This window comes from Camelina sativa, chromosome 5, assembly GCF_030686135.1.
Source record: "Camelina sativa cultivar CO46 ecotype springtype chromosome 5, ASM3068613v1".
Taxonomy (NCBI): Eukaryota; Viridiplantae; Streptophyta; class Magnoliopsida; order Brassicales; family Brassicaceae; genus Camelina; species Camelina sativa.
The window spans coordinates 20,403,487-20,415,743 of NC_141884.1; the positions used below are offsets into that span (position 1 = coordinate 20,403,487).

Sequence of the window (12,257 nt, forward strand, 5' to 3'; positions counted from 1 at the left end):
AATATATGAAGATATATATGGTTTCCTTTTTTTAAAATGTGTCAAATGTTTAACCGAAAATAGAAATACAGTATCTAAGATACTTAAAATATAACTAGGTAACAATCCGCACATAGTGCGGTATAAAATAATTATTTAATGTTTTTACTTATGGATAATTGAAATATTTAAAATTCGATTGTGTAGTATATATCTACAAAAAAGAATTGTATAATAATTAAAACTTAACCCGTGAGAGTTATTATAATATCAATCTTATATTATTATATCATATGAACAAAAAGGTTCTTAAAATTCATTTTAAAAATTTTATGAAAATATAATTAAAGGATATAATTAAGTTAGAAAGATAATATGAAAATTTGATTTTGTGTGTTAATTATATTTTTGGAAAAATACAATGGTAAATAAATATAAATATTTTTAGAAGCTGATGACAAATAAAGGAAAGAGTGTCATAAGCTCTGTAACGTTGACACCTCAGCTTTTTTGCCAAAATGTTCCTCTATTAATATATAGGAGATTATATATCCGAACGTATTAATTATATGTATATTCCAAATAATATTGGACTCAAATATCTAAGATATTAAAATATCGTAATGTCCTTAGTTATATATGTTAAAATATTTTAAAAATTATATATATATATATATAAATATTTTTGATTATCGAAAATAAAAATTTCGATAGATTAAAACTTAAACGATACCGGTTCAATTGATTTGTAGTTATATCATTATAAGTAGTCTATTTTTTCTTTATAGATTATAAATCTTTTAACCAAAACTATCTGAAATTTGGAAAAACTGATTTTAACTGATTAATTTCCAAGAAAAAAAAAGAGAGAAAACATAAAATAGTCTCTCTCTCTCACAACCAATAAATACCTACAATTATACTTGTTTGTATTATTATCTTTGACATGTGCAAAGGGGACATGTATAAATGGACCGTTGGATTAGGAGGGATATATACTAGTATATTTATATAATGTACCTATTAATTTATTTTTATTGATTCTAGCAACATTCTACTTTCCTCTCACCGGATTTTTCCACCTATTGATTTTTAATTAATTATAGCAATGTTTTTTTTCGAAGATTTCAAACATTTATTTAGTGTGTGACTTGTAACCAGAAATGTCAAAACGAGCTGGAAACTTGTGACTTTTAATTTGGTCTGTTCTGGTTCTATCATTTTCGTGTTAGAAATCGAATTTTTAGTTCATGTATTTAAGACATGTACAAAGTCAATCCTAACATGTTTAGTGGTTATTGGTTAGAATAAATTGTGCATAATATTGTTGTGATGACAAAAGATTTTTTTTTTTAAAAAGGTTTCAAAAGAATGGTAAAAAGATGAAATGTAAAAAAAAAGAAAATAAAGAACGGTAAATAGAAAAGACAGTACTATATATATAAATAGATTGGTTCTTTTAATATTATATAAATAACTTTTTTCTAAAAAATTTTCCAACACCAAAAAATGAAAAACAAATATTTATGGACTAACTCTTTCGACGATCAAAGCTCCCACGACGTTTACTCATGTTAGGAGTTATTGTGACTCATCAATTCCTCGAGTATCTAATGGGACAAAAAAAAAAAAAGAAGTAATTACTCAAATGTTATCCAAAAGTTGGTTTATTACTCATATCTATAAATCTTTTGAAAATTACTAGAATATTTAGTGTCCTGGGTGTAATTACAATTTACCCCTTGGATTTTGTTTCTCGAATTTGAGTTAAAAATTAAAAAAAAAATACACATCAGCAAATTAGAATACACATCAGATATGATTTAACACAGTCATTAAGCAATCTTTTTTAGATCGCAGTTTTTTTTTAGATCCACAGTTTTGTTTTCTTGTTTATATCAAAGAGAGGGAAAGTGAATAGGTTTTAACTGTTCACAAACCGCGAAAAAAAAAAATATCGAAACTCTCGTCGTCTCTTGTCGCCGGCGATACTCTGTTGTTGTCTACTCTCTTGCCATCAATCTCCCGCCGTCATCTCTCGCCGTCATCTCTCGCCGTCTTTACTCGTTCTCTCTATCTTCGTCGTCGCACTCTCTTTCTTCGTCGTCGCTCTCTCTTTCTCTTCGTCTTCTTCGTCTTCGTCTATCCGGTATGTGTCGACTGTTTAGTTTCGAGTTTTCCGGCTGAATGTGGGTTTTTTCGATGATTTACCGCTGATTGTCGCCGTTGTTAATGACGGCTGATTTGTTAGATCTATTCGATTCAATGGCTGATTTACTTTTTGTTTTATGTTGCGGCTCAGTTATTTTAGGGTTTATGGCTGATTTGTTAGATTTATTCGATTCGATGGCTGATTTACTGTTTGTTTTATTTTGCTGACGGATGAGTTGTGACTGAGATATTTTGTGCTTTAGATCTGAGTTATGTGTTTGTGGCTGAGTTATGTTATGCTTTGTGTATGAGTTTGTTTTATGTTATGGCTGATTCATTTTATGATTTACTTATGAACTATAACAGATGTCGATGGTGATTATTTCTTCTGAAGAACAAGCAAGGGATTACCCCCCAAGACTATACGCTAAAATAGAGTCTAGAGATATAAACACAAATTTCAGGATGAAAGAATTCCCTCAGATTAGGGAATCAATAGGACTGGATGCGTGGGAAGAAACGAAGAAAGTACCTATTGGAATAATCTCTAAGCTAGTTGATAGCCAATTCGTCTGGTCTGGTAAGGTTGTTCATTTCCTACTATGTAACCAGTTAAGGGTACATAAGAAGGAGCTTTGGTTTGTGGTCGGCGGTCAACCTATCAGGTTTGGGTTGAATGAGTTTCATTTTCTGACGGGGTTAAACATAGACCCAATGCCTACTGAACGGTTTGAACTTGAAGAGGAACACAAAGATTTCTTCAGACTTTTGAAAGTGCCTTGTGGGGCAGGTCCAACGCTACTTGAACTCAGGGAAGCATTAAGAGTGTGCCGGGGATGGGTTAACCTTGATCATCGTAAATGGTTGGGGCTGTTGCTTCTTCAACACATTGGACTTTATGGTTTGCATCATAACTCTAGAATTCCATATGAAAGTGCCAAAAGAGTTTTTGATGATGAAGCAATGAAGACGTATCCGTGGGGTCGGTCAGCATTTGAAGCTCTTGTTGATTCCATAAAGATGTTGAACCCTACGGGAAAGTCGTACACCCTCAGTGGGTTTACACTCGTGTTACAGGCTTGGGCGTATGAGTCCATCAAATGCTTTGGAGAACGGTTTGGGAATGCATCAGCTAATGATGGTGGCATACCGATGCTTCAATGGGGTGGAAACCGTACACGTTCATCGCTGGAAACCGCAATTGCTGAAGAGATCAAAGCGCTTGGTGAGGTAAGGTTTATATCTGGTTGAGTGATTGTTTAGTAATGGATGAGTTATGATGTAGTTATGGCTGAGTTATTGTTTAGTAGCGGCTGAGTTATGTTTTAGTAATGGATGATTTATGCTTTAGTGTTGGCTGAGTTATGTTTTAGTAATGACTGATTTATGCTTTCATTAGTAATGACTGAGTTAAAACTTACTGATGGGTTTCATAATCTCTTATGTTACAGCTGCGTGTGATTAATATGGTTATGAAGGAAAATGGCTGCGAGCTATTTCATTCGTGGCCAGAAGAAGAAGACGACCCAGCAATCGATCGCCTGATCGAAGACATACATCTGAATACGTTTGTTAAAGGTTTTTGGGATGTTAAGGGGAGTGATAAGAAGAAAAAGAAAAAGAAAGCTGAAGCAGTTGTTGAGTCTGAATCTCCTCCCGCAAAGAAGCGGAAAGTTCAGAAGATGAAAGTTTCCAACAGTCAGGAAACTAGTGAAGGAGTTGCACAGGAGAGGAAGAAGAAAGGAAAAAAGGTAAGTGAGGAGGAAGATGATCTCTACGAATTGATCTATAAGTTATACACAAGGTTTGACACCGTTGATAGGAACATTGAAAATGTATCGGCGAATCTAGAGAAGAAGATGGATGAAAGGATTGAAACCAGGCTTGGATCTTTTGAGACGGACCTCAAACAGATGAAAGAGCTCGTGCTTTCAAAGAGCACGACTGACCAGACTTTAAAAATGGGACAAGAACTAAATAACCTGGGACATGGACAGGAACTTCAGACATCAAAAGGTCCACCAAAAGTTCCGGTAATGTCTGGTTTATCTTTGTTTTATGGCTGATGTTTCAGAATGTTTAGGCTGAGTTATTATAATTTTAATTGTCTTCACTATGATATACAGGAAAAGAACTCTTTGACTTCTCCTAAGAAGTCTCCAGCTGCTAAGAAACCAGCTGATACGAAAACAGGGCCTTCCACGAGGAGAAATGCCAAAGAGTTAGAGGCGTCAGAGAAGGCCAAAGAGTTAGAGGCGGGAGAGAAGGTAATGTCTGATTCATCTTTGTTTTATGGCTGATTTTTCAGAATATTTAGGCTGAGTTATTATAATTTTAATATACAGGAAAAGAACTATTTGACTTCTCCAGATGCTAAGAAGTCTCCAGCTACTAAGAGACCAGCTGATACGAAAAGACGGCCTTCCACGAGGAGAAATGTTAAAGAGTTAGAGGCGGCAGAGGAGGCCAAAGAGTTAGAGGCGGCAGAGAAGGCCAAAGAAGTAGCTGCGTTAAAGAAGCCCAAAGAAGTAGCTGCGGCAAAGCAGGCTAAAGAAGTAGCTGCGGCTGGAGGTAGAGGTGGAGGTAGAGGTAGAGGTAGAGGTAGAGGTACAGGTAGAGGTACAAGTAGAGGTAGAGGTAGAGGTAGGGCGCCTACAAATCCTACTGCTGCTGTTGTGGCTGCTGGTGTTAAGCCGTTGAAATTTGTACTACCTGGAGGTTCAGAAGCTGGTGCAGAAGCTGGTGCAGAAGCTGGTGCAGAAGATATTACAAACGAGTATTTTGCTGAAGCCGACTCACTTAAACCTGAATCTGAGGATGATGAGGAGGAAAAGATTAGGCTTGATAGAATTAAAGCTTTAAGGCTGGAGAGTGTTAAGCTGTCAGCGGATGGGAGTGCATTGAATACACAACAAGATCATCCAAGCTGGATTTTCCCTAATATTGGAGACAACGGACTGACGTGCATGAGGAAGAACTGTTCACCTGACCTGGAATATATGATCCTCTGGCACCTGTTGATCCGGTCAAGGTTCAGAAACTTTTGGAGTACCTAAAGAAAGCCGAGTATGACCCTTTAGACCCTTTTGCTTAACAAGTTAATAACAGCTTGTTAACATTATATTAACTTGTGTTTATTTGTTTGTTAGGAATATCCCGTTAGGCAAAGGCGGAATGGAAATTGAATTCTATAGGGTGCTAATCACCGAACGAAAGGACTGGCCAGAGAGGCCAGACGAATATGGTAAATATGGGTGGTGTACTGATGAAGTAAGTTTATCTTAATGTCTTAGTTATTGTTGTCGTTGTCTGACTTATATTACATTATGGCTGCGTTGTTGTTTACTACTCAGTTTTCTGTTGTACAGCACTTGGGCGCGTTTATGAGAGTCCTTAGGTGTAGGTACAAACGAGATCCCTTCCCATTCCACAACAAACGCATTGCGTTTATAGACCTGTGGTTCACCAGTGAAATGGTTCACCGTCATTATCCGTTGTTCAAGTCCGAACCCAAGTTTTTTACAATGACTGGCAATTGTTATGAAGAATTAGTTAAAGGTTTGATTCCATCAGATGAACAAACTAATTTGAAGTGGATAGAAGATGTGGATCACCTGTATATTACTCCACAAATTGGAGGCGATCACTGGGTGGCGCTGCACGTGGATCTCAACAGAAAGCATATTGATTGCTATGATAGCATCGTGGGACAAGTAACCGGAGAGAGTGAGCTTAGAATGCTGAATGCTTGTAGGGCGTTTACGCGGATGATTCCAGCAATGATGAACGCGAACGTTCCTCACGAAATTCGTACACCTACTTACAAACAGTTTACCTTCAGGAGGAAGAGTGCCTCCAAGGTCCCGCAAAACGTACAGAGTGGTGACTGTGGCGTGTACGCTTTAAAGTTTATAGAATGTCTAGCGCTTGGTGTGTCTTTCGATGGAATATGTGATCAAAACATCCAGGGTATACGTGTTAAAATGGCAGCAGAAATCTTCGATGAGTCACCTGATTTTATGAATCAGTTCACGTAAAAAACATTTGTATTTCTTTTGGTAGGTAGGACTTGCACTTTGGATATGTAAAAAAACCTTTGGATTTCTTTTGGTAGGAATTGTACTTGGATATGTAAAAAATCATCTGGATTTCTTTTGGTAGGAATTGTACTTGGATATTGGAAAATTTTGGATTTCTTTTGGTAGGAATTGTACTTGGATAAGAAAGTTCTTTGTTTAGTATCTTTTCAATGTTACGGCTGAGTTATGTACTTCACACGGCTGAGTTATAATTAAATATTGAATAAACATATATGTTATGGCTGAGTTATATATTTCGAACGGCTGAGTTATCTACTTCGTACGGATGAGTGAGTTATGGCTGAGTTATGAACTTGGTACGGCTTCGTTTAGTCTTTCGTGCTGTGCCTCGATATTACTAAAAGTGTTGTTGGGGAAGCCCAAACAATAATTCTGTGCCTGCTCAGATCCACACGCGTAATCAATTTATAAAGTTAGTTTTTTCACAATATATTATACAAAATAATTAAAAAATTGAACTTAAAATTCGAATAAAAAATCTTAAAATTCCGACAAATTGACTAAGTGATGGCTGAGTTATTGACTTACACGGCTGACTTATAAAATAATTGTAAATTTACATTATTATAACTCAACATTTAAATGTAAAATTGAATTATGAATATTACAATTATTATAACCAATAAAAAGTAATAATTATAGAGAAAGATTGATTTTTACACATTCTCACCAAGGATGTGTAAAACATACAACAGATGACGTTTAGGGGTTAGGGTTAGGGTTAGGGTTGGGGTTTAGGGTTTGAGATGTAGGGTTCAGATTATTTGATTTTTGGATTTGGTTCTAATGTGTTTTAATGTGTATAGTTTAAGGTGGTAATATGGATATAATAATATTATTACCATTTGAATATTTTTTTTAAAAATCAAAAAATCAAAAAATATTTGGTTATTTCCGGTTATGGGTCGGTTATATTAATATCTAACCATAAATAACCCAAAATATATTGTAATTAAGTAGATTAGCCTAATATAACAGAAATTAAGCCGAATATATCCGAAATTAATTAAACATACCAATTCAAAAATATCAAATTGGAAAATTTATTTTATCGGTCGGTTCGGTTTAGTCGGTTATTTAGTCATTCTAATAAATAACCCAAAATATATTGTAATAAAGTAGATTAGCCTAATATAACCGAAGTTAAGCCGAATATATCCGAAATAAACCAAACATACCAATTCAAAAATATCAAATTGGAAAATTTATTTTATCGATCGGTTCGGTTAAGTCGGTTATTTAGTCATTCTAATAATTAACCCAAAATATATTGTAATAAAGTAGATTAGCCTAATATAACCGAAATTAAGCCGAATATATCCGAAATAAACCAAACATACCAATTCAAAAATATCAAATTGGAAAATTTATTTTATCGATCGGTTCGGTTAAGTCGGTTATTTAGTCATTCTAGTTTGAGGGTTGGCTGAGATATCGTCTATGACGGCTGAGTTATAATTAATGATGACTGAGTTATAATTAATCATGACTGAGTTATTAAAATAGATTGATAAAACACCACAACATAGAAAGTTCATATCAATTCCAAAAAAAAAAAAAAAAACAACGGAGCTTGACTAATCTCACAGATACTTGTTCAAGCTCTCAAACTTCTTCTCCAGCGCGTCATATTTCTTTTCCAAATACAAGATCATTTCTTCTTGAATCTCGATGCGCTTCTTGGTTGCATCCAAGTCCTGCTTCATCTCATTCTTCTCCTCCTGAATAACCCTAAACTCTTCGCGCACTGCATCAGTCCACCACTTCCTGAAACCGCAGCCTTGACCGGGACCCTTACAAATAGTACATAATTCATATTAGACTAAAAAAAAAGTCAGAAACAGAACACAAAACTCAACAATAAGAGTACAAAAATCTTTACATCTGTGATGTCATACGGACAACTGAAATAACGTTCTCCTCTCGTGGTAGGATCATTAGAAGTGGCAACGAGAAGCACCACACCGCAATTACACCCGAATGGAACGCCCTTGTCTTGCCTCCGGATTTTGCCGTACCTCATTTTCATATTTATTTCATTACGATTCAGTTCCTACAGTTCCACAAACACAATATTAAGATAATGCTTTGAGATTTCAGATAGTCCAGAGATCTACCTCAGCTAGTGCTTCAGAAGCAGTTTTCTCATCAGCCCTGGAGTTGCCGCCGTATATATCTCTATTTGCCATCATCTTGACTCGATCTCGATTACTGAAGCAATAAATCACACCAAATCCCTTAATTTATACTAAAACAATATATCGAACGACGTCGTTTGACAGTAATATACTTGAAGGCTGAGTTGTGTTCTTTACACGACTGACTTAGGATAGTCAGTTAAATTAACAACTTTGTTATGGCTGACTTATGCAACGGCCATAATAATGGTTTTACGGCTGAGTTATCCGACGGCCACCCTATTAATTTATTATATACCCGCTCGGGAATGCAAAAAGGGTTGTTGGGGAGACGCAAACAATAATTATGTTTCTTGTTATCATCCATACACTTAATAAAAATATTTTAAACGATTTATTATTAAAAATAAATTCAAAAATTTGAATTCAAATTTGTCATGTATTTTTATTTATTATTAAAGAAGGGGCCAGTAATTTGACTAAGTAGTGGCTGGGTTATTGACTTAAACGGCTGAGTTATGAGATATTTGTAAAATAAGGTTATTATAACTCAAAATTAAAATTTAGAATGGCAAAATGAATATTACTATTATTATAACCAATAAAAATAATAATTATAGACAAAAAGAGTGATTTTTACACATTCTGATCAAAATGTGTCAAACATACCAAAACATGTTGTTTAGGGGTTAGGGTTAGGGTTAGGGTTTAGGGTTTAGAGTTAGATGAGGTAACATTATTTGTTTTTAATATAACAGTTTGGTTTTGGATATAATGTGTTTGGATTAAGGTGGTAATATGGATATACTTATCGTTGAACCATTTTGAAAATAATTTTTTTAAAAAAATTTTAAAATTTTGAAATTAATTTTTGGTTATTTCTGGTTATTGGTCGGTTAGATGAATATCTAACAATAAATAACCCAAAATATATTGTAATTAGGTAGATTAGCATAATATAACCGAAATAAGCCGAATATAAGAAAACTAGGCAAACATACCAATACAAAAATACCAAATTGGGAAAAATTATTTTTTCTTTTCGGTTCGGTTTAGTCGGTTATTTAATCATTCTAACTTGAGGGTTGGCTGAGATACCGTTTATGACTGCTGAGTTATCTTTCCAGCATCGACAGTTACAATGAGAGGGAAAGTGAACGGTTTTTAAACCGCGGAAAAAAAAACTCTCTGTCCTTATCGTCGGTGAAATCTAACCCTAATTGCGCCGGCGATAATCTGTCTTTTTCTACTCTCCCGCCGTCATCTCTCGCCGTCCTCGCTCGATATCCTCATTCGCTCTTTCTTCTCTTCGTCGGCGCTGGTCTTGTTCGTTTCCGTCTAAGCCGTCTCGTCTTCGAGTTCCGGTATGTGTCTTCCTATTTATTTTTGAGATACGGGTGATTGTCGCCGTCTTGGATGGCTGAGTTTGGACTGAGTTATCTTATGCTTTACGATTGAGTTATGTATTATGGCGGAGTTATTATATGCCTTGTGTTTGCCATATGTTATGGCTGATTTATTTTATGCTTTACTATCAGATGGCGAAGGATATTTCTGAAGAACAAGCAAGGGATTACCCACCAAGACTATACGCTAAAATAGAGTCTAGAGATATAAACACAAATTTCAGGATGTTAGAATTACCTCAGATTAGGGAATCAATAGGACTGGATGCGTGGGATGAAACGAAGAAAGTACAAATTGGAATAATCTCTAAGCTAGTTGATAGCCAATTCGTCTGGTCTGGTAAGGTTGTTCATTTCCTACTATGTAACCAGTTAAGGGTACATAAGAAGGAGCTTTGGTTTGTGGTCGGCGGTCAACCTATCAGGTTTGGGTTGAATGAATTTCATTATCTGACGGGGTTAAACATAGACCCAATGCCTACTGAACAGTTTGAACTTGAAGAGGAACACAAAAAGTTCTTCCGACTTTTGAAAGTGCCTGGTGGGGCAGGTCCAACGCTACTTGAACTCAGGGAAGCATTAAAAGTGTGCCGGGGATGGGTTAACCTTGATCATCGTAAATGGTTGGGGCTGTTGCTTCTTCAACACATTAGACTTTATGGTTTGCATCATAACTCTAGAATTCCATATGAAAGTGCCAAAAGAGTTTTTGATGATGAAGCAATGAAGACGTATCCGTGGGGTCGGTCAGCATTTGAAGCTCTTGTTGATTCCATAAAGATGCTGAACCCTACGGGAAAGTCGTACACCCTTAGTGGGTTTACACCCGTGTTACAGGCTTGGGCGTATGAGTCCATCAAATGCTTTGGAGAACGGTTTGGGAATGCATCAGCTAATGATGGTGGCATACCGATGCTTCAATGGGGTGGAAACCGTACACGTTCTATTATTTGGTTAACTTATGGTTTCCTGCTTATTATTTGGTTAACTTATGGTTTCCCGGCAGTGGAATCAATGGGGGTTGCGTTCCAAGTTTTAGTATAAATAGGGAAAGGGTTGGAAATGTTAAGAGCATTCCAAACTAGAACGAAACTAGCAAAGATGCCAGTGACTACCCGATCTGCATGGTTGAAACGGGCCCGAGAACTGACAGCCGCTGGAACTAGCGGTTTCGGTCCGAATGCGTCGGATAATGCCCCCCCTCAAGAGTCTCTGTCTCGATCCCGTTACTTTAATCCTTTGCAAAGGGAACTCCGGATGTACCGAGCTCGCCGCAAGAGACTTGGCGCTTATATTAAAGCATTTCGTCTTAAATTCGAGCAAGTCTTTCGTCTCTGCCGATTGGAAGGGACTATCCGAGTCATGGATGAGCTCATCGCTGAAGGTTTTTTTCTGGCGAAGTGGCGCATGACTCGTCTACTTGCTGAGCATGCCTCTTGCGTAGAACAGGTCTCCCGTATGGTGGTGCCCAACTTACCCGAAGGTGATTACGAACCTTTGGGAAATTCTGACTTCCCGCACAACACGGAAGTCTTGGCCTACCGAGCTTGCCTGGAAAGGCTGAGGCGGTACATCAACCACTTGGAGTCAACGGACTATTTCTTCCGCGAAAGCCATGACGTAGAAGGTCCATGTGCCTTCTTGGAGGAGATGGTGTCCAAGGGCTCCGAAGTGCCGATGGAAAGGCTTGAATCCTTAAGGCGGGATTGTCAGATCTGGCGATCTGAACTGAGCAAGCTGGTGGTGGAAGAACCGTTGGAGTCCGATCTATACGGTCCGCTCCCATCCTGAGACTTCAGGACCGTACAGAATGCTAGAGACGATAGCCTTCCCATGGGAACTAGTTCGCTAATATGATGCTTGTCGCATTTATTTTTTTATTTTTTATTTTTTTTTGGCGAATTGCAGAACTGAATGTAATCAATTGCAGAACGGAATGTAATCAATTCGAATTTAATGCTCTGTGTATGTGAGACTTGACGACTGAGTTATAATATTTACGGGATAACGAAAGGCCATGTGACAGCTGATTTATATTGATTTATGGCTGAGTTATCACAAGTAACAATTTGAAAGTAAATGTGTAATATATATGACTTGACGCTGAGTTATAAACTTTACGGGAAAACGAAAGGTCATGTGACGGCTGAGTAATGGCTGAGTTATCACAAGAAACAATTTGAAAGTAAATGAGTGATATATATGACTTGACGGCTGAGTTATAATATTTACGGGAAAACGAAAGTTCATGTGACGGCTGAGTTATAGCGCCCTATAACGTTATGGATGAGTTATAGCCACCAGAGGCTTGTAAAACCGTAATTGATTGATGGCGTAATACGCGAAGCGTCGCTTTAGTTCGGTTATAATTACGCGTTGAAGGGCTTAGAAGGGGTACTTTTTGTAAACCAAAGCGACGCTTCGCGTATTATAAATACTTTTTGCTCTCCACTTACACATCAAACCTTTGTCTCACGAAAAAT

At 36.7% G+C, this 12,257-nt stretch overlaps 1 protein-coding gene across 1 annotated transcript; it reads left to right on the forward strand.

Moving 5' to 3' along the window:
• Positions 1-1,915: 1,915 nt before the first annotated feature.
• On the forward strand, positions 1,916-5,415 carry LOC147944078 (uncharacterized). The gene is made up of 5 exons (XM_087512456.1): positions 1,916-2,128; positions 2,497-3,360; positions 3,582-4,163; positions 4,824-4,906; positions 5,280-5,415. The coding sequence occupies exons 2-5, from the start codon at positions 2,497-2,499 to the stop codon at positions 5,413-5,415; spliced, it is 1,665 nt and encodes a 554-aa protein (XP_087368582.1). The 5' UTR covers positions 1,916-2,128.
• The last annotated feature ends 6,842 nt before the right edge of the window (positions 5,416-12,257 follow it).